Consider the following 21,721-nt stretch of genomic DNA (forward strand, 5'->3'; position numbering starts at 1 on the left):
GCCACAGCTAACCAGACTGTCTTGTCACTGTCCTTCAGGTCAGTACCATGAATCAGCTTCAAGTCTTCATTTCAGGCCTCATACTGCTTCTCCCAGGTAAGTGAGTCAATGGGCTGGGGATGCTGAGAAGGCTAGAGGTGGCAGGAGAGATGACAAGCCTTGGGCTTGTTTGATCATGGGTTATGTAGTGAGCATAGCTTGTAGGTCCAAAGAACTCCCTTAACATGTATGAATTTCAAAACTGATGGCTAAATAAACATGATCCACAAGAACATGTAAGGCAAGGGGTGCATGCATGTGATGGACAGGCAAGCATGCGTATGCATGCATGCATGTGTTCGAGAAGTATTATGGAGTACACATGACTGCATGTGATTGTCAAAGGTTAATGAAAAATCACCATGCTTTCAAGTAAGATGGCTAGTCAAAGTCAGCCTTCATCACATCTCTTTGTGCCTTTTTATTTACTTATACAATTATGCATAAAAAATATTCTAATTCAAAACATTTCATTAACAGGGCAAAAGAAGGAAGAATATAATTGCCTTTGACACAGGGTCTATGTTAGTCCAGGTTAGCCTCAGACTCCATAGGTAGCTGAGGATCACTTCAAACTTTTGGTTCCCCCTGCCTCTAACTCCCAAGAGCTTAGATGACTCATGCAAAAAAACAATATATTTTTATGACTTAATTAAAATAGAATGTATTTGTAATTCTATGAAAGGTATTTGGTAAAATCAAGTAATGAGTGCCCCAATAAGAAATTTACTCGTTTTACACTACAAGGAAAGTACTTTCTCAGATCATGTAAAAGCTCAGAGCCTAGGCGTCCATATGGGTGATTCTCACAGTTCATTGTTTTGTAATTTTGTTGCTTATTTGTTTTTTCCTGTGCTGAGACTCTTAACAAAGGAGCTAGCCTAGGCTAGCCAAGCATTGTATCATTGAGCTACATCATAGGCCCATAGAACTGCCTTAAAGGCCACCTTGCAAACTATTGGAATTAGCAATTTTATTCCATCATTTCCATAAGAATTATAATTAATTATTTCAGTTTTCAAAACTGCACCATTAAGTGATTGGTTGCATATTCTGTAACTATGTTGCCTTTCTTTACATGTGGGTCTTGTTCGATTTCTGGGGATGTCACCAACATGTAAGAAGGGATCACCACTTAGGGGGAATCATTTGTTTTATTTATTTTTTAATTTATTTTTGCAAAGGGCTAATCATGAGATCCAGAACAAGCCTCAGCCCTTCCTTATAATGTCCTAAAATCCTTTCTGCTAATTCACTTTGAAGTTATTAAGGTTCTGTTATGAAGCCATCAATGCTATATAAACAAGGCAGCGGGGTCAGTTATTTTGTAGTCTTTAGTACTGTGGGGGAAGAGAGGGGATGGTTTGAGACAGGGTCTCCAAAGCTTAGGCCTGTCTTGAACTCATTGGTTAGGTGGAACTCCTGGAATTCCCATCTTCTGCCTCCACCTCCCAGGTTCTGAGAATACAAGGGAGTTCTGGGTACACAAGCATTACTCATGTGCCCAGCTTCTGAAATAAAGAGATTTAAGCCGGGCATGGTGGCGCACGCCTTTAATCCCAGCACTCGGGAGGCAGAGCAGGCGGATTTCTGAGTTCGAGGCCAGCCTGGTCTACAAAGTGAGTTCCAGGACAGCCAGGGCTATACAGAGAAACCCTGTCTCGAAAAAACCAAAAAAAAAAAAAAAAGAGAGAGATTTAAATGTATAAAAATGAAACATTTGAACTGCTCTCTGTGGCCCATGCTTATCACCCAGCCCTCAGGAGTCAGTTGGGAGGATTTTGATCTTAAGCCAGATGAGGTGTTTGGCAAGACCCCGTGTCCAAAAGAAACACACACACTGAAGAACAAAAAGAAGCAGGGTGAATATTATCCCACAGAATCCGTTGTTTTCTTTACAGATATATCTATCAAGTAATCATACCAATGAAGACTATGCCAATAGAAAAAAAAATGTTTAGAGACTTAAGTCAAGCCATAAAAATGGGTCTTTAATATAGGATATGGGAGGCAGCAGGAGATCTGGGAGTTTGAAAGTCAGCCTGATTTCTGCTGCAAGTTCCAGGCCAGCCAAGGCTGCAAAGTGAGGCCCTGGCTGAAAAGACAAAGTAAGAACAGAACTTGTGATTACAAAAGAATTACAAAAGTTGTAATTCTCTGTATGCCCCCGACGAACACAAAGGTACACAGACACACACATGCATGCACACACGCACGAACACACAGGAACACACACATGCACACGCACATCAGAACACATGCACACATGCACACACACACAAAGAACCACCAATGATCAGCAAGGGCTGAAGCTCTTCAGCACCTCTCTTTCGTAAGTTAAATTCCGCTTGAGTCTCCCACCCCAGACTTTTTCTGAAATGAATTAAAAACAAAAGTTAGGGGAAAGCTCCAATATTAACTGTTCCTTTCCTTTCCTTTTTAAAATCACAGGTACTGTGGATTCTTATACAGCAGTGCAGGGGCTGGCGGGTCACCCTGTCACACTTCCATGTATTTATGCGACATACCTTGGTGGAATCGTTCCTGCGTGTTGGGGCCTAGGGGAATGCCGCCATTCTTACTGTACAAGGTCACTTATCTGGACCAATGGATATATGGTCACACATCAGAGGAACGGTCGATACCAGCTAAAGGGGAATATTTCAGAAGGGAATGTGTCCTTGACCATAGAGAACACTGCTGTGAGTGATGGTGGTCCCTATTGCTGTATAGTGGAGATTCCTGGAGCATTCCATTTTGTGGACTATTTGTTGGAAGTTAAACCAGGTAAGTTTTCTTCGTTTCTTTCTTGCAAGTGAAGTGAGTCCTCTAGTCTGTAATTACCCCTCAGGACATTAAAACACCTGTTCTCAACTGTGTAAAACTGTCACCTTGAAGCAGGCAATGCAGGGTGCTGCTGTGCAGATGAGCTGCCTTCAACAGTGGTCAGCTGACCTGAGGTCCTACACTCTTCCCTGCCCTGCCTTGGGTTTTTTTGTTTTGTTTTACAGATTTATTTATTTATTTATTTTGTGTATATGAGTACACTGTAGCTGTACAGGTGGTTGCTAGGATTTGTACTCAGGACCTTTGCAAAAGCAGTCAGTGCTCTTACCCGCTGAGCCGTCTCACCAGTCTCTGCTTTAGGTTTCTGAAGTAGGTCTCACATCATATCACAAAAGCTGTTATTAGAGAAATGGAAATGTCCTGACAGAACAGTGTTTCCTTCCAACTCCTGCTCACTGGCCATTCATCAGTGTATTAGCAGGTGGACAGCAGTGATGAGCCTATAAACGACCCTGACACACAATTTCCTCCAATGAACTTTATTAGAATGAGGAAGCCTCAAGGCCACGATCAGAGCCAGAGATGGGAGGGAGAACATTAGACAGAAACAACACACCTACACTCACTGTATGAGTTCATATCTTGTCAGGATATGAAGAGGCTGAGAGGGAAGGGGAGGCTTCTCTGGAAAGCCTGGAGAGGAACTTCATTAAGAGCAAGAATGAGAGCATGCTAGGGGAGGAAGAGAGAGAGAGAGACTGCTGCCATGACTGGAAAGGCAGGGCAGTCAGAGCATCCTCTTCAGACAACAGCCTTCAAAATGTTCTTAGCAGCCCTCCTGAGGATCTGAGCCCAATCCCCAGAGCTCAGGGCAAGTCTGACTTTTATAACCTTTTAGTCATGGAAGTGAGCATCCTGTCATATGATTTAGTTCACCATAGCACAAGTGACAGAGTACAAAGCAGGTTTTGGTTAGATCCATAAATCGGGGGACTGCTGTTAGGACACAGAGCAGAGCGCTTAACTGTGTCTCAGCGAGTGTCAGGGAGGTGTGGCTTGATCTTTTCAGATTGGGATCTGGTCTGAAGGGCAAGCCCATGGTCCAACAGTAAGAAGGTCATGAAAGTCCCGAATCTGGACTTATTACATTATTATGTTCTCTACCCCCTTTTGTTGTTTTGTTATTTGAGACAGGGTTTCCCTGTGTAGCCTAGGATCTTGATCTGTAGACCAGGCTAGTCTCAAACACACAGAGATCGGCCTGCCTCTGTCTCTTGGAAGATGGGATTAAAGGCAGATGCCACCACCTCTGGGTTTTATGTCGTTCTTCCTGTTGTAGATATCCTTATTTTCTTGCCCTGATTCAAAGAGTGGGTTTTAAGGACTTCCTGGATCCTGGTACTGTTCCTCTTCTCCTTTTACTTAGGGTTTACACTGACAATAGGAATCAGTACTAAAACCTCTACATATAATTTTTGCATTAAGAAGATTATTCTGTAGCTTCTGCTTCTAGCTTTATTATTCATGCATCTATTTGTCTTTTGTGTTTAATTTAATTTTTAAAACTGCATTTATTATTGTGTGTGTGTATGTTCATATGGCATGAAGCAGGTATACATACCATGATGAATTTGTCAGAGGACAAGCTTGTGGGGAGAGTACCTCTTTATACCTATCTGTGAGTTCTCAGGATGTAAGTTGAGTGGCCAAGCTTGCAAGTGAAGTGCCTCTACCTACAGATCACTTTTTCTGGCTGCCTAGCAATATTGCCTTGGAGACTACTTAGGGAAGCTAGAAGTAGCTGGTCATGGAGTATGCAGTGAATGACATATGAGGCAGCATTGGGGACAAGGCAACAACATCTGAGCATCACTTCATAGCTGTGAAACGATATTACTTACCTGACTGAAGTTCAGTGACTCTGCCCTCCATGGTTCCTACCCACATAAGAATAAACTCATATTCATCACACATATACATATTACAAACAAACACATAGACTTTAAATCTCTAAAATAGAATGTCATAGGGGATGTAGAAATTTGTCTAGCATCCCTGAAGCCTTAGGTTCTGTAGCTGGAACTCCAAACAAAACAATAACAAAGTAGGGGCTGAGCTTGGGAATTGTAAACAAAATTATAGAAAAATATTGTAGCTTGGGAAGGTACTTGTCTAACACATTCTTGCATCACTCACTGGCATTAGAGAGCCAGCATCAAAGGGGGAATGGGCCTGACATCATAGTATTAAATTATCAATTTCAGTTAATCAATTGAAGCTTTTATAAACCCTAGAAACTCACTAACACGCCAGAGTTTACAAAGCTACTGTTGACTGCCCACCCAGGGTGTCCATAAGCAAGCCAGCAGCAGTTTCATCTTAGCAACCTGGTCCACATTTTCTCAGGGTTTAAGCACACAGTGCTTCCTCTTCTGCTGTCCCAGGACCCCCATCAGCTCCCTTGCACTTTCCCATCCACCTGGGAGATAAAATGCCCCAGAGCAAGGAAGAAAATCTCCTCTGCTGGCTGCTTTGTCCCTGCATTTCGTTCTCACAGTGATCTTCTGATTTTCTGCAGGCCTCCTTTTACTCCTCTTTAAAAATGTATACTGTTCAGGGAGGGTTTGTATTATGCTCAAGCCTCCACCCATACAATAGATTGGATCAGGCAACACAATCTAGTAGCCTAGGGCCGGACCAGGCTATTAACAGACCTGTGAATAGATGTATAGCAACACAGCCAGGCCCACTACTGGCTAGGTTGTCAGCAGTGATTTCCAAACCTTTTAACAAGTGCTTGCTCCTCAGCTATTTTTAGGTTTCTGAGCCACAGCCACTTACTATCTGATCTTCTCTAGAGACTCCTGAGTGAGAGGCTGTGTGGGTAAGGGAGCCCACTGCTAAGCTTGCTGACCTAAATTCAATCCCTGGGCCCACCTGCTGGGATGAGAGAATAGATTCTGAAAATCCACATACCTGACATCACACAAAGACACAAATACAGGAATAAATAAATGCATTGAATTTAAGGGGAGGGCTCTATGCCTGCTACTTCCCTATACACAGTAGAAACACGACATTTATTCTTTATTTCAAGGTAAAAACACACTGGATTAAGGGATTTCAGTGTATCTCCCAAAAAGTAACTGTTGTTTGTTCCTGAGCTCTTAGGTTGGGCAATGAGGACAGGCAGGTGACTTAGAGACCACAGGTCTGCTGACACAAAGGAACCTGAGTGCTTCACTGGCTGTTTCCTTTCAGCACCATTTTGTCTCTGCTCTTTCTTGGAACTCTGCACACTGAGACCATCAGTAGCTGTCTGCATGCTACTGGCAAGTCTGATGCTGTTGGTTTGTAAGTTGCAGGCTGAACATGCCTAATCCAAACCCCCAGTCTGCAGTGCTCCCAAATCTGAAACCTTTTGAGAATGGACTTGATAAGAGATATTTAACCTGCTTCCCTTAGATTGCAAGAAAAAATAGAACAGTGTCCACTTTCTATCAAATGTGCAAATCTCCATTGTGTTAGGTCTTGTGTGGGATCTACATGCTAAGAGGCAGGGCTAGATAGTGTGTGTCTTCTCAGGATTGACTGAAATGAGCATGCTGAGCCTGGAAACTGTGGGTGAAGTCAGTCACCACTGAGGGGAGTCCCAGCCCCTATACCTCCTCAGTCTCACAGATGCTTAGAGAGATCCGAGGATCTGACACCTGTCAATCATAAAGTGTTTCCATGGAAATCTGGGCTCTGTTCTCATCCATGCTGTCAGTGCAGCTGCCTCCTATGGGTGAGCCTCTCCACTGCCCCACCCTGCCATATCCTAGTCGCTAAGAAGTTCAGGAGCGGAGCCTCTGCCTGGACACAGCCTCTCGCAGGTGCTACAGCCGAAGCTCTTGTCTCTTCTTGCTTGACTGATTACTGCTTTCCTCTTAATTTCCAAATCCAGAAATTTCCACGAGTCCACCAACAAGGCCCACAGCTACAGGAAGACCCATGGCTATTTCAACAAGATCCACACATGTACCAACATCAACCAGAGTCTCTACCTCTACTCCTCCAACATCTGCACACACACAGACTCACAAACCAGGTAAAACCCAATGTGTATCAGGGCCTAGAGTCCTTCTTATAAGGACAGTAGGACACACAGATACTGAGTAAAGGAATAAGCTTACAACTGGTGAAGAGTTTTGAACTGGGTCCCAAAAATGTGTATCAGGGCCCGGAGTCTTTCTTATAAGGACAGTAGGACACACAGATACTGAGTCAAGGAGTAAGCTTACAACTGGTGAAGAGTTTTGAACTGGGTCCCAAACAACAGCTTTGAGAGGCCTGTGATTTTTCCAGGCTCAAGCTGCATTCACCCTCTGTGGTGTAACAGCTCGAAGATGGAGGATACCTGTCTCTCTTTATTATTAGGTTCCCAGGGGATTCACTAGTAGCCAGATGTAGGTGAATCATAGACCTACGGCAGCTGATGAGGATGGTGGGAATCTGGTCCAGCTGAGCATGACTCTGTGAAGAAGAAACAGGGAATGACTGAGAACCAGGGTCACTGGATCCTTTGTGTCCATTTTGAAATTGTCCCACCCAGCTGAGGCCTTAGTTCAGTGACACTAACGGTTAGTGTTTCCTGAGCACTGGGCAGGATACTGCATGCTGTATAACACAGTGTATCATTCTCAGACAACTGTCTGATATAGCTGTGGTCTATCCCTATTGTATAGTGACAGAAACTGACACAGTATCAGAAAGTTGGTGGAGGTTATGAATCTAGAAAGTGGCTGAGACTCTATACCTGTTCACTTGGTTCTTCTAGCTCCAGGGTCAGGCTACTTGTGGACCGAGATGACTTGGAGCGTTTGTTCTGTTTTCACATAGTGACAGGAAAAGGCTTCAGAACACCCCTCTTTAATAAGAGGCAGTGGGATGTCTCGTAAGGTTTGGCTATAGGCATCTTTTCATTCATTCATGTAGCATGAAAAGTGCAAAATATATCCTTGGCATGAAAAAAAAAAACCTCACATTGAATTTGAAGGTTTTAGGAAACCATTTAACCTGCTCATGCTTTTGAGTGAGGCTATGTAGTTCATATTTCAAATTGCCTACAGGTAAGAGTTCAGATTCAATATTTATTGATGGGTAGTAACCTGATGAAGTAATGGAGAAATCTTGTCATCCTGGAGGCAAGGTTAGGTCAAACCTTCTACATCTAGGAGTGAAACAATCACAGTTCGAGAGGTTCTCAAAGCTTCCTAAACCCCGTCCATGCTGTGAGGTATGTCTCCATTCTGACAAGCAGCAGAAGCCTCAGAGCTGTTTTGATAGAGGAAACTCATGCCAGGTATTGCTTGCCCTCCCCTCTCTTGGCCTGCAGATACATTCAAGCAGCAGAGTCCTGAAGGACTGGGCGGCAGGCCAAGCTTGCAGAGGCCTCTAGGCTTTACCTAGGATTTTAGAGAACAGGATTTGTGAGAAAACCCACTTTGTTCCAGGCAGCTGCACACGCTAAGGACTATGAGACTCTCAGGATTGACAGAACTTTTCAGTTCTTAGCTTGTGGTGCTTTGGAGGATGAGCCCATAGGCTGAGTTTGGAGAACATGGATAAGTTACTGACTTAATTGAAACCTGAGATTTAGAAGAGAAGTGTTGGCTCATCTGTTCATAGGACCTCTTGGGAGTGGTGTTAGTGTAATCTTATTTGTTCTATTGTTAGCTTCCTGAAGAGTTGCAGTTGTGGGTTGAATTGTGCAGCGTAGAGAGAAGACAAACAGCCAGGTTACTGTAAGAAAAGGACACACATCTTCACACCCACTTCTTGTGCTCATCCTGGCTGCTCTAAATTCTGTTCATTGAATATAAGATGTGACAGTGTAAGTCCAGTGGAGAAAAGTAACCCAGGCTAGGGAAACAAGTTAAGGTCATGATGCTTTTTGCCAAGAAGTAAATGGCCATCTAACATCTGTGTGACCATCTAAAATCTGTGTTGTCCCGTTTTTCATTCAGAAGGACAGCCACATCCTTTTTGATGCTTGAGTGTTAGGGTTAAACAAGAGAAGAGTGCAAAACAGGGGGGCATTGCTCAAATGTGAGCATCAGGTTGTAGTAAGGTAGGGCATCCAGGAAGACCCCTGAGGGGTCGGTTCTAAGGAAGCTCAGGGTTAGGAACTCCTGTGTGGCCTCAAGCAACTTCCTCTAAGACCCTTTGCTGTTCTGAGAAGGGAAGCGTTTATTGGACTCACAGAGAGGCAAGCGCTCAGCTCTTCGTGTGGACTGTGCCATTGTTGGGGAACCTGTAGGGACTCCAGGAAGAGAAAGGGAAATACAGGCTGCATTGGAGAGGTCCTAGTGGAACATTTGGAACTCTATCTCTCCAAAGCCTTGGAGAAATGGAAGATGAATTCGATAGCTGGAAATTATTCTTAGTAACGGAAAGGGAGGAGGATGGGAGAGCTGACTTCAATCAGTCACTCACTCACCCAACCACATTCAGCAAAGAATTGTTGGCTTATTTTTAAAGAGAGAGGGATAAAGGAGAATTCCAGAAGAGGCAGGCTGCAGGACCGGAATCACCACCAGAATGAAATGGCTCCCTTGAGTAGGACTCTGAGACAGAACAGTGTGTCTACTCCATATTGTGCTTTGAGCACGTCTCCCTGCAAAGAAGTGGGAATAATCTTGACCTGGAGGAAGGCCTGTAGTGAAGAGGGTAGTGAGAAACTTCCAGGCCCTTTCCTAGAGAATGAAATACTGCCTGTTTTAATCCTGATCTTAGCTGATTTTCCTATTCTCCGTGTGCTAGTATTGACTGTACGTTCCAGAGAAACTCATGCATCTAGAATGGAAAGTGTGAAACAATTCTGAATACCAATAAAGTTTTCTAGAGTATTAGAACACAGATCTCACTTGCTCAGGATAGTGAAACAACTACAGGCAGTGGTCATCTTTGGATACATTTCTAAGAGGAGTCAGCAGATACAGAAGTGGGTAGGAAGGGGCCCTTTCTTCTTAAGATGATTGGGGAGGCACTGTGTATGTGTAGGGGTGTGATGGTAAGTTTTGGGTTACATTTTTTTTTTCAATTTTCCTTGGTGGGGACCAACTTGTTTCCTAGCTGAAATAGTTCTTGCATTGTTCTTGTTCCAGAGGCCACTACATTTTATCCAGATTGGACTACAGCTGAGGTGACAGAAACCTTATCCGATACTCCTGCAGGTAACTATGGAAGCCTTCCTGAACCTCGTGATAGGCCAATATCTCAATAAAGCTGATGTTGAAAAACACACAGCCTCTGAAAACAAGACAGATCTGACTTTGTAAATGGTGGTAGGGTCAGAGGCACAGCTCCATGCTACTCCACACAGCAGCCTGAAGTGGTAGCTTCTCCACATGTACCTCCATTCATGCAGAACTAAGTTATATGGCTTCTCCGTGGGAAAATAATGTCAGGGAGATTCAACATGATGTAGTGTTAAAGGTTTATGAATGTATATTTAACACAGATCCCAAGCACAGGGATCATAAGAGAGATGCTTAGGAAAGGATATTGACACACTGTGGCATTGGTAAAGGTTTGTCGATTAATTTCACATTAGTGTATACACCGAGAACATTCTTGATAGCTGTGCTTGCCTGGAATCATAGATACCTTTTTAGTGATTTATTTCATGGTAGTTCATGCTACTGCTAAATTGGGGGAAACTCTATAATTCTTTGGAGACACAAACCTTTTAATTTATCCACCAATACTACGTACATTTCTCATTAGAGATACGATATTGTTAAAGTGAACTTCACAGTATTCACTCTCCTCACTGCTCCTTCATCACATAGCAATAGTAACACCCCCTTTGTTTTCCAACACAGTGTTGAATGTTCAAGCTTCAAATGCTCCTTCCTTATAATCTTAATCCTCAAACAGTGTAAGACACATGGGCCTTGTGGATATTATTTAAAGTTGTAGTAAAAAAAAATGAAATCTAAATTTTTATGTTTGTAACTAATTTTTCCAGACTGGAGTAACACTGTGCCATCCTCAGATGACTCTTGGGATAATAACACTGTAAGTGCATGTCTTTCTAATTTATTAGCCATGTTCCCTTCTATATCTTCCAGGAAGCACACTGTATTTAAGAACCGTGTCCATAATATTAGTCTCCAGGAAGAAACAAGGTTGTTTTTAGTGTGTGTAAATAGCACAGGAGAAATGGGGTAGAGGTAAGAAGGCAGTCAGATATGGAGTTGTGAAGAGTATTTAACTATGGAGAGTAGCAGAGCCCTTGCTAGGGGTGTGTGTTGGTGTGTGGGTGTGTGTATGGGGGGGGGTCTTCTTTCTTGTGAGTTCTTCTTGAAGCAGCAGAGGGGGTAGAGCCTTGCGGAGGAGGGTACGGCTTTATCTTATATTTAGCGTTGTTGTATAATAATAAAAAGTTTACTTACCTAAAGCTAAGTTACTTTGCTACTGTAGGTGGCCTGCCTTCTGTGTTCCTCTGAGGCCAGAAACTGAAGGTCAGATACAGTTAGAGTTGAATTATCTTTCCTTTTTATTATCATAAGAAGATGCTTTTACAGTGCTGACTTTTAAAAGAGGCATAACTGAATACATGATATATCAACCCACATTAACCATGCAGTCAGAACGTTGACTGAGTTATACACACATGCCATCAACTTGAGCAGCACAGGCCACCTTTCCAACATTTTCGAATTCCCATGTCTCCATGTTTCACTGCCCATGTTCACTGTTCACTACTGCCTTAGCTCCTTGGATCTTGCTGCATATTCCAGACCAGCCCCAGGCCAGTGAAGATGAAGGTCTAGGTTTAAGGTCTAGCTTGTGTTTTCTGATCCTTGGTGCCCCTTTGGCTTGCTATTTATTGATTGATTTGTCGATTTATTACTACTGTTATTCTATTTATTGTCTCCTTAGGAAGCAATCCCTCCACAGAAGCCACAGAAAAACCTGACTAAGGGCTTCTATGTTGGCATCTCCATTGCAGCCCTGCTGATATTGATGCTTCTGAGCACCATGGTTATCACCAGTAAGTAATTTCATGACTGTCCCCAAGGAAGAGGAGAGTCAGGGTTCTCAGTCCTTCTGAGAAGGACTTACTTATAAGCAAGTGTACATGCCATAGGGGTTTGGAGTTCACATGACTTCCATATGCCCAGATCCAAGACACACAGTAAGCCATCCATTCCTAAAGGGATGTGTTAGAACCTACAAAGTACTGCAGGTGGTTTCTGGTACCTGGTGCATGCTCAGTGATCTTGAACCATTGATACCATGTCTCCAAAGATCCCTGGTCTGGAAAACTCTGATTTTTGTGGCAAACCTCGTTGTCAGAGGCAGTTCCACAACAGGCTAGGTTATATAGGGAAGCACTATCTCAACAAACAAACAAAAATAATCAAGAATATGCCAATTCAGGATGTCTCCCTCTAATTATTTAGAACATGCTTATCTGAAAAGTTTATTTATGCTAGCTCTAGTGCCAAGTGCTTTTTATCCCAGCATTCCAATTCTGTGGTTAGATACCATTTCCGTGGCTAAAAGGGAGAAGAATTACATAGAAACTGAGTAAGACGCCACAAATGTGTTGCCTTCCTCAGTCCAAAGTTATTTATCCTTCCCTCAAAAAAATGTGTTCTCTTGCAGCCATTAGAAATATCTACAGCTCTTTGTTTCTTTCTGTGTCATTCTAGCAACTTAGACTAGGTGGGTGAATATACCAAACAGTGACTAAGAAGCCCCTCCTGTGCACCACAGCAAGGAATTACCCAAAGTTATCAGGGGATGGATCAATTAAAACAGTATCTTTGATTAGAAGAAAATATCATGAGTGTTCCTGATTATAGTTCAACTTTCCTTTCAACCTCTCTCACCATCCTTCTCCCACCCTTTTAGGGTACGTGGTTATGAAAAGGAAGTCTGAATCTCTGAGGTAAGCTCATGTGGATTGTGTTCATTCTTTTGGAACTCACTGTCTTAAGAACTCCTCCCTATGCTCTCTTGAGCCACTAAATCATTCTTTTTTTTTTTTTTTTTTTTGTTTTGTTTTGTTTTGTTTTTTGAGACAGGGTTTCTCTGTGTAGCCTTGGCTGTCCTGGAACTCACTTTGTAGACCAGGCTGGCCTCGAACTCAGAAATCCGCCTGCCTCTGCCTCCCGAGTGCTGGGATTAAAGGCGTGCGCCACCACGCCCGGCTACTAAATCATTCTTTACTGATTGATTTGTGGATTGGTTGGTTGATTTGAGACAGGGTCTTACTATGTGGCACAGACCAGCCTGAAACTTTCTGTGTAGCCTAGACCAGACTGGAACTCACAAACCTGCCGCAGACTCTTTAGTTTAGGGATTACAGGTGTTATCCATAATGTTTGGCTCTCATTTTGTACCTTGGATCCAAAACTAAATTTCAGTGAGGTCCAACACACACACTGTGTTTTGTTTTGTTTTGTTTTGTTTTGTTTTCTCTGTGAAACCATGGGTGTCAAGGAACTCATTCTGTAGACCAGGTTGACCTCAAACTCAGATCTGCTTTTCCCCGGCCCCACCCCACCCCCCATCCCTGAGTGCTAAGTTAAAGCACTGGGCCATCACCACCTGGCAAGACATTTTCTTGCTACCATCACTTCACAGAGATATTTTCTCCAATTTGTCTTTCCTAACATTTATGTCAAAACAGGAACAGAAGATCCCTCAAGATTTGAATTAGAATTCTAATCTCCTCTAGGCAGATACTGAAATGTAAATTTTGTATCATGAAGCTGAATGAGTATCTTTTGTTTTACCCACTCTTGTTTTACTCAATGTTTTCTTTCATTGAGTACATATCACAGAATATATAAATGAGTAGACAGCTACTTTTAGGTGCTGTCAGGCAAGTAAGCTGGAGATGACAGGGCTGGGTGGTGGGCTCTTTGAGGGAGCCCAAGGAAAGCAAAAGATTTATAGGAAGGTAATTCCTGAGGCTATAAGGAGTGCTTCGGAACTGTGGCATTGCCAGTGTTTCCACAGCTCCACATCAGGCCCCCTCACTCACTACACTAGTGTCTGCCTTATAGGTTCTTCAATTTACTGTACTTTCAGTCATGTCCAGTGTAAGCCCCCTGTATCTCCTCTGTCCCATGGCTTCCCTCCTCGGTATAAAGCCATCTAGTTTCCTTCATTGGGTTATATTTCTTTCGGTCAAAATCCATGTCCTTCAGGCTGTCATCCATATCCTCACCTGTGTCTCTGTCAATCACAGCATGCATCCGTAGACTGTGTCTTGAACAGTGTCAGCCCATCATGAGTATTTCAAGCAATCAGCTCTTGTTAAGTTCCAGTCATATCTTCCCTTCACAGTATTAAACCTTCAAGATTGAACTACTATCAGTCTTGTCTTACAGATTAGAAAACTGGTTCACAAATAGGAAGGAGCATCAGGTCTCAACCTCAGGAGTCCATGCTTTGAAGTCTACGTGCTAAATGAAATATAATATAAATCGAACTAATTGCTTCTTAAAATAGACAGGAAATATACCTTCTAGTTGGAAAAAAAAAAACAACATAATTTTAGTCCATAATTTTTGTTCCTGTGTTGCTAAGCTGTCTTTTAAAAATATTTAGTTTAAATCCATTATTTGTGTATGTTAAAGAGAAAGATAGGCTAGGGATGGGCAGGGAGGTAGAGGTGGGGCAGGAAGAGGGACAGGGAGAGGACAGGCATGGGGGTGTGCAGGGCTACATGCATGGAGACCAGAGGAGGTCAGTGAACCTCCTTCCCTATCACTCTGTCCTTTGAGGCAGAGTCTCCATTGGACCTGCAGTTCACATTGAGTGCTCTGCCTAGCAGCCAGAAAGCCCTAGTGATCCTGTCTCCATTTCTCTCAGAGCTTCAGAAGACTTTCTACCTGTTATGGAGGGACTCGCTTCTGACCTCTGCTTCTCCTATTTGTAGGAGTATGCTTAACTGCTGACTCACCTCTTCAGCCCCAAAGTTTATTTCTTTAGTCACTTAATTTAATAGAAAATATTGGGGAAAACACAACACAGAAAAAAAGAGAAGTTGGGTTAGGTTGCACACACCTATTACCTCAAAACTTGATAAGCCAAGGCATGAGGACTGAGTTGTTGTAATTTTGGGGTTTTTGCTTTTGTTTTGTTTTTGTTTTTTTCTAAACGTGTTGTATGTAATTTTAAAGAACACCCTTCTGCCTTTACGGGAGCTTTTTTGGTGCTCCCAGCTGGGCTCCAAGATCAACCGCCCCTGTCTCAGCTCCACCAATGGCCATTTTTTTTTCCCTCGGAGCTGTGATTGATCCCCACCCCTCATGGCTAGTTTCACCAAACCACCAGCCTCTCCTGAGAAGTCTAGGAGCTGCTGTTCACACCCCACTGGCTACATGCTCTCTCCTTATGCCCACCCTAGTGCCTCAGATGGAAAACACTAGTTTTATTATTTTAAAACTAGCCAGGCCAGGCAGTGGTGGCTCACGCCTTTAATCCCAGCACTTGGGAGGCAGAGATAGGCAGCGGATTTCTGAGTTCAAGGCCAGCCTGGTCTACAAAGTGAATTCCAGGACAGCCAGGGCTATACAGAGAAACCCTGTCTCAAAAAACAAAAACAAAAACAAAACAAAAAACTAGCCAGATAACTCAAAGGCTGCCCTAATTTAATCAACTAGCTCCCTCCATCTTCCTTGCCTTCCCCCCCCCCCCACCTCTCATGGCAGAGGCTACAAATTCTAGGGGCCCCAAGACCTACATGTCTGCAGCTTCTTCCTTTCTCCAGGTTTTAACCTGGTCCAAAAACTTTTTTCTCCTGCATCCCTTTTCTTCCTCCTGGAAACTGGAAGTCCCATCTTTTTCCTTTTACCCAGCAATTGGCTTCTGCCTCCCTAATCGACACAATCCAGATCCAATTAGGGAATCAACACCTCCCCCTACATCTCACCTTTTCTGAAAAAAGAAAAAAACAAAAAACTCCGAGATATAAGTTGAACAAAATCATAATTAAGTAAATGTAAAAAACTGTCCTTCTCAGGACAGTATTGTCTGTAGATGACATAGGTAATTTCTGCCCAGTGGCTGCCTTGTCACAATAAGCAACTCCAACTGGAGGTAATGACACTCACTATCTTCTTTGAACAGTGTAGCAGGTACTGTCAGGAGCAGATGTGTCTCATAGTCAAATGATTTTTAATAATGAAGTGGCCTTAGCTGTTGTGTTTTGTGGCCTTGAAGACTTTATATAAGATGTTCTGAACTGTTAAACCTTGACCATTCTCAACTATTTCTAATTAAAATATCTCAAAAACATCCTTTTTTTAATTAGCTCAGAACCTTCTTTTGTTATCTGACCCTTATCTCATATTACTTAATCATCACCCTAAACATTTTGTAATAGCACCTATTAGTAGGACTGGGTTCAAGACTCATATTCTTAGATGAGTTGCAAAGGTATAATGCCTATCTAAGAGTAACAATATTAATTTCAAAATTTGTATTTTCTCCTGCGTCCCTTTCCTTCCTCCCGGGAACCATAAGTCCCACCTTTCCCCCTTCTCCAGCAATTGGCTTCTGCCTTCTTTATTGATGCAGTCATGAACCAGTTAGGGAATCGACACCTCTCCCTACATAAATGACATTTCTTTGTGTAGTTTCTTGGTTGCCCTCAAACTAGGTCTAGACCAGGCTGGTCTCAAACACAGATCTGCCTGCCTTTGCCTCCAGACTACTGGGATTAAAGGCATGGAGGACTATATGTTTTAGGCTAGCTGAGACTTCTAGAAACATAAATGAAGCCAGGTGGGGTGGCTTACTTACACCTTTAATTCCAACACTCAGGTGGTTGAGATAGGTGGATCTCAGTGAGTTTGAGGCCAACCTGTTCTATATAGGGAGTTACAAGATAGCTGGCGCAACCTAGAGAGATCCTGACCAAACCAAGTGAATGAATGGATGGATGGATGGATGGATAATAAATAAATAAAACTAGATAGATAGATAGATAGATAGATAGATAGATAGATAGATAGATAGATAGATAGATAGATAGATAGATAAGCAAGCAAGAAACCCAGGAAGCCAAACTAAGCATTACTTAACACATTCAGGGGCTTCCTCAGTTGTATCTATCACACTGACTCCTGAGTGTCTTGACCTTGCACTGTCTCCCTACATATGTGACAGTCCTAGGTAGAGTGAAGCTGGATTGCTCTTTTCCTTATAATTCTCATCACAGGTGTCCCTTATGTGGCCAACTAGACACCTTCATTTTGGGTCTACATTTCAGTAGGAGAGAAGACCACTGTGTACAAAACACAAAGCTCCATTATGTCACACATCATTGACAATTAAAGTTAGTCCCTTTAAAAATCTGATTTGCTTTTTCCATGAGTTCTATGAAGCTCAAATATCAGTCCACTGTGACTACCCTGACTAACAGGGATAGTGAATGAACTCCACGTGAACCACCTCCTGTAGCTGCAATGGACCAGCAGTCCTCTTCCCAAATTCATTTCCTTCAGTTCAGTGTCTGATGTTTTTGTGCATGCAACGCATGTGAATGTGTGTCATACAAGTGGTCTTTGAGATTATGTAACACACACCAGCCCCTGTGAAAAGGCGCTATGTACCCGGGCGGTGGTGGCACACGCCTTTGATACCAGCACTCGTGAGGCAGAGGCAGGCGGATTTCTGAGTTCGGGGCCAACCTGGTCTACAGAGTGAGTTCCAGAACAGCCAGGGCTACACAGAGAAACCCTTTCTCGAAAAACCAGAAAAGAAAGAAAAGGCTCTGTGTTGTACTAGCACCTATTAGAATGACTAGGTTCAAGCCTCACACTCTTAGATGAGTTGCAAAGGTATAATTCCTATCTAAGAGTAACAGTATTAATTTCTTTTTTTTTTTTTTTTTTTCTTTTTCTTTTTCGGAGACAGGGTTTCTCTGTAGCCCTGGCTGTCCTGGCACTCACTTTGTAGACCAGGCTGGCCTCGAACTCAGAAATCCGCCTGCCTCTGCCTCCCGTGTGCTGGGATTAAAGGCGTGCACCACCACCGCCCGGCATAACAGTATTAATTTCAAATTTTGTTATCATTATATAGATTTATATCAACGTTTTTTTCTGCATCCCTGTCCTTTCTCTTGGGACCCAGAAGTCCCACCATTTTCCCTCTATTCTACTCTTAATGTTAAGAGGATGTAGATTCTATGCAGGTTTCAAAACCTCTTCTTTAAAATAGAACTTCACACTAATTGTATGCATAGTGCCTTGGCTGAGGGCGGAGGCGATGTGTAATGGCACCTGTGGGGGTCAGAGAACAACATTGTGGAGTTGGTTCTTTCCTTGTACCCTCCCATGGTTCCAGGGTTATCACTCAGGTCACTGGGCCCTCCTAACCCCCATTAAAGCATCACAATCCAAAGCAAATACAGGACTTTTCGTTTTAAATCCAGTTTCAAATGCACATCCTAATTGGGTACCTGCTTTGATGCTAGTTATGTCTTCCTACAACTTTCCTTCTATTAATTACATAAGTAATGTAGAAGATTTGAATATGAGCTGCTCTTTAAAAACAAAATAATTCTTAGTCTGATGATAATCACACATTTCTATGACTTAATACTGAGGGCCTGTGTGGAACTATTCACTGTTACAGTTTTTGTGCATGGAGCTCCTGGAGTCCTGAGTATGGATCACAAATGTTCCACTCAGACTCTAAAGATGGCCTCTTATTCTTTCAACATCTCTCTTTTTCTTTCTCTCTGCAGCTTCGTTGCCTTCCCTATCTCTAAGATTGGAGCTTCCCCCAAAAAAGTGGTCGAACGGGCCAGAGGTGAAGACCAGGTCTACATTATTGAAGACACTCCTTACCCTGAAGAAGAGTCCTAGTGGCCCTCTGAGGCACCTTCCGCCTGAGATTAAAGAGACTGTCCGTGATATCACAGCGTCCAGGGCAATTTTCTGTGTTGGTTCTTCCAGCTGTAGTGGAGAGGGTAACCCTCTACTGTGTATACTCAACTCAAGTTTAACATCATCCTAATTCTTGTATCAGCATCGCCTCAGTGTGTCCATTCACTGCAGCGATTCTCTCAAATGTGAACATTTCAGAGGGTTGATTTTTTTTTTTTTGAGTCAACACAATTACTGATAATACAGAAATAGTCTTGGTTATTTAAACCATTAAGAGAGAAATAACATTTAAAAGTTAAAAAAAAAAAAAGTATGAGTGGGAGGGAAGTCCTGAATCCAGAAGAATTTCGTAATCATGTTTTATCTATTTTATCATACTTTGAAATGTCACTTTCCCCATCTTGCCCAAAGGGCTTCAATAATGAGAACATGGAGGTTTTAAGGGAATCTGTTGCTTTTAGAGGTGGCAAATTTCTCATACTTCTGGAAATAAGATCATTTATTATGCAGTTGGTCTTAGGATAAGGGTGGGTGTTCATTATTAGCATAGGTGCTCATGGTGACTATGGACCAGGCACACATCAGGGGAAGAAAATAATGGATCAAGGGTTTCAGTTCATTGGTGCTGTCTCTACTCCACTTCTGTCTTGGTGCTTACTGTTCCTAAACTTACGCACTGAGCTCTGAATTAGGTGCTAGGAGGAGACAGTGAAGAAATAAAAGGGGAAGGAAAGGCGAGAGAGCAGGGCACAGGCTCTCTGATGAGAGAAACCCTATGGCAGGTGTGACAGTATTTGGGACTATCTACTTTTCATAATGAAGCAGTTTGTCACAATCAATAAAATATTTGGATTTGCTAAGAACTAACAAAAGTTGTGGCAGTTTGGTTGTTGAAAAGAGCAGATTGGCTAGAGTTTGTTAATGTCTATTTCAGTCTGCAGGATTCTTAACACCAGATCAGAGACATTCAACCCATAGCCAAGGAGAGCAGGGTGCTGGATCTCAGTACAGACTCCCAGTGCTGTACTATGGAGTTCTAGGAAATGAATGTGTGTCTGCTTGGGGTTTGTTTGGCTGTTTGGTTGGTTGGGTGGGTGGTTGATTGGTGGGTAGGTTTTGGTTTGGTTTGGATTGTTTTTTTATATTTGTTTATTTGTTTTTGTTTTTGAAAAGTCAGATAGTGGAAAGTCGCATTCTGTCTGGGTTTGCCAATGGAGCCTCCTTCATCTGCTGTAAAAAATGATTATGCTTAAAGTGCATTGTTTTAGTTTTCTTAAATATGCAGCAATTATACATCAAAGAATGTTTTTAGCCATGACAGCCCTGATTTGTAGCTTCCCTAGAAAGACTATGGATGGTGATAGTACAGGAGTTATAGTCTCCAGCTTGGTTTTAAAAGAGGAATTAAGAGGCTAAACCTATTGCATCTTAAGACCAGCCTCCATCTTAAAGAAAAAAAGCCTAGGAAAATGACCTACAGCTGAACTCCTGCTACACCCAAGTGCCAGGAAGGACCCCATGTCCTTGGCCCATTGCCCAGAGTTATTCTCTAGCTACTTCCTAGCAACAGTCAATCAAAAATGAGTCTGACTGTTTCAGATGTACTTTCTGACCATTTGTGATTGCCATGGTCTTGCTTCAGAGCACCCACCTGAGAGCTGGCAGTACTCATTCTGTTAGATGCTCGTCAGGCTGGACACTCCCTCACTTGCTCCTAGTCTACTGTAAAGCTCTTTCCAAATGAGGGTTGAGAGTTACTTCGCCAAACCGTCCTATGGGTTAGCCGTGAGTAAGGCCAAACTCGAGTGTAAAATAAAGAGACCCCAAGGGGATCATATTGGTATTGGCTCCTTGGTGGTCTTTTGCGGTTCATAAATGCTTCCAAACACAACAATATTAGAAGTTAAACTTTTTCACGTATGATGATTTATGTATCATCCAGAGAAGTTGAACACTTAGGACACCAGTATCTGACAACTTGAGACTGCAATTAGTGGGCCCATGGACAGTTTTCAGGTCTCCAGATGACTCAGCTGAGGGGCCAAAGTGACAAACTATAGGACTTGATGAGGCCTTGATATTTTCCCAAACTTCAACACTCTCCTCCAGCTAATCACAAAGATAAATTAAGATGACTGAATAAAAGACATACGTGAAAAAGTGGAAAGTACAGAGAATTTTTTATAAACCACCTTCCTCAACATACACAGCCATATACACATGCTGACTGAGCAAGAGAATGAGATATAGCAAGAGAGAAGGGGTTGGTAGAGGAAGAGATGGGTGAAGGAGAAGAGGAAGAGAGAGGAGAGGAATCAGGAGGAGAAGGGAGAGAGACCTTGTCAGCATCAGCATTTCCCATCACTGTGGCACAGATATCAAGACTAATGAACCAATTTTGTCACAATTGTCGCCTGAAGTCCAGAGTCTCTTTCTCTTGCTCCTGTGCATTCTGAGTTTTGACAAATGTATGATAACAGGGATCAACCACTATTGCTTCATAGCGAATAGTGTGTGACAGACCAGGGAAAAACCCCAGAAGTGCTAAATTCCCAGTCTTTACAATGAACAATAGTCCCCTCCAGAATCTGCTTCACTCATTGTCTCAGGCTCAGGGGTACCAAACTCTAGTCTCCTTGATAATTGATGATATCTGTCCTGACTCTGAAGAAGTCATCCAGTCATCCCCCCTCTCCTAAATCTCAACTATAATTGTTTGTTTGTTTCTTTCTTTGTGGTTCTAGTTTGTTTTTAAGAGTTTTACTTGTGTGTCTGTATTTGTGTGTGTGTGTGTGTGTGTGTGTGTGTGTGTGTGTGCCTGCCCATAGAGACCATAAAATAGTGCCCAATACCCTGGAACCAGAAATGCAGCACCTCACATGGGTGCTGGGAATAGAACCAGTGTCTTCTATAAGAACAGCAATGGTCCTAACAGCTGAGCAATCTCAACAGCACTGGGGTTTTACTTTTTTGAGATAGGTCCTTCCTGT

The 21,721-nt window shown here is 42.7% G+C and overlaps 1 protein-coding gene across 4 annotated transcripts in view; it reads left to right on the forward strand.

Moving 5' to 3' along the window:
- Positions 1-18,760, forward strand: part of LOC110304629 (T-cell immunoglobulin and mucin domain-containing protein 2) — a 36,595-nt gene extending 17,835 nt beyond the window's left edge. For all 4 annotated transcript variants that reach the window (XM_029483908.2, XM_021176057.3, XM_021176058.3 and 1 more), the window contains 8 exons: positions 39-96; positions 2,491-2,826; positions 6,773-6,916; positions 9,975-10,043; positions 10,841-10,890; positions 11,758-11,869; positions 12,736-12,772; positions 18,590-18,760. In XM_029483908.2, coding sequence (XP_029339768.1) covers positions 48-96; positions 2,491-2,826; positions 6,773-6,916; positions 9,975-10,043; positions 10,841-10,890; positions 11,758-11,869; positions 12,736-12,772; positions 18,590-18,710 — 918 coding nt within the window. In that variant the 5' untranslated portion in view covers positions 39-47 and the 3' untranslated portion in view covers positions 18,711-18,760. The remainder of the gene's footprint in view (positions 1-38; positions 97-2,490; positions 2,827-6,772; positions 6,917-9,974; positions 10,044-10,840; positions 10,891-11,757; positions 11,870-12,735; positions 12,773-18,589) is intronic.
- The last annotated feature ends 2,961 nt before the right edge of the window (positions 18,761-21,721 follow it).

This window comes from Mus caroli, unplaced genomic scaffold (assembly GCF_978045245.1).
Source record: "Mus caroli unplaced genomic scaffold, Mus_caroli_1 scaffold_13, whole genome shotgun sequence".
In the NCBI taxonomy this organism is placed as follows: domain Eukaryota; kingdom Metazoa; phylum Chordata; class Mammalia; order Rodentia; family Muridae; genus Mus; species Mus caroli.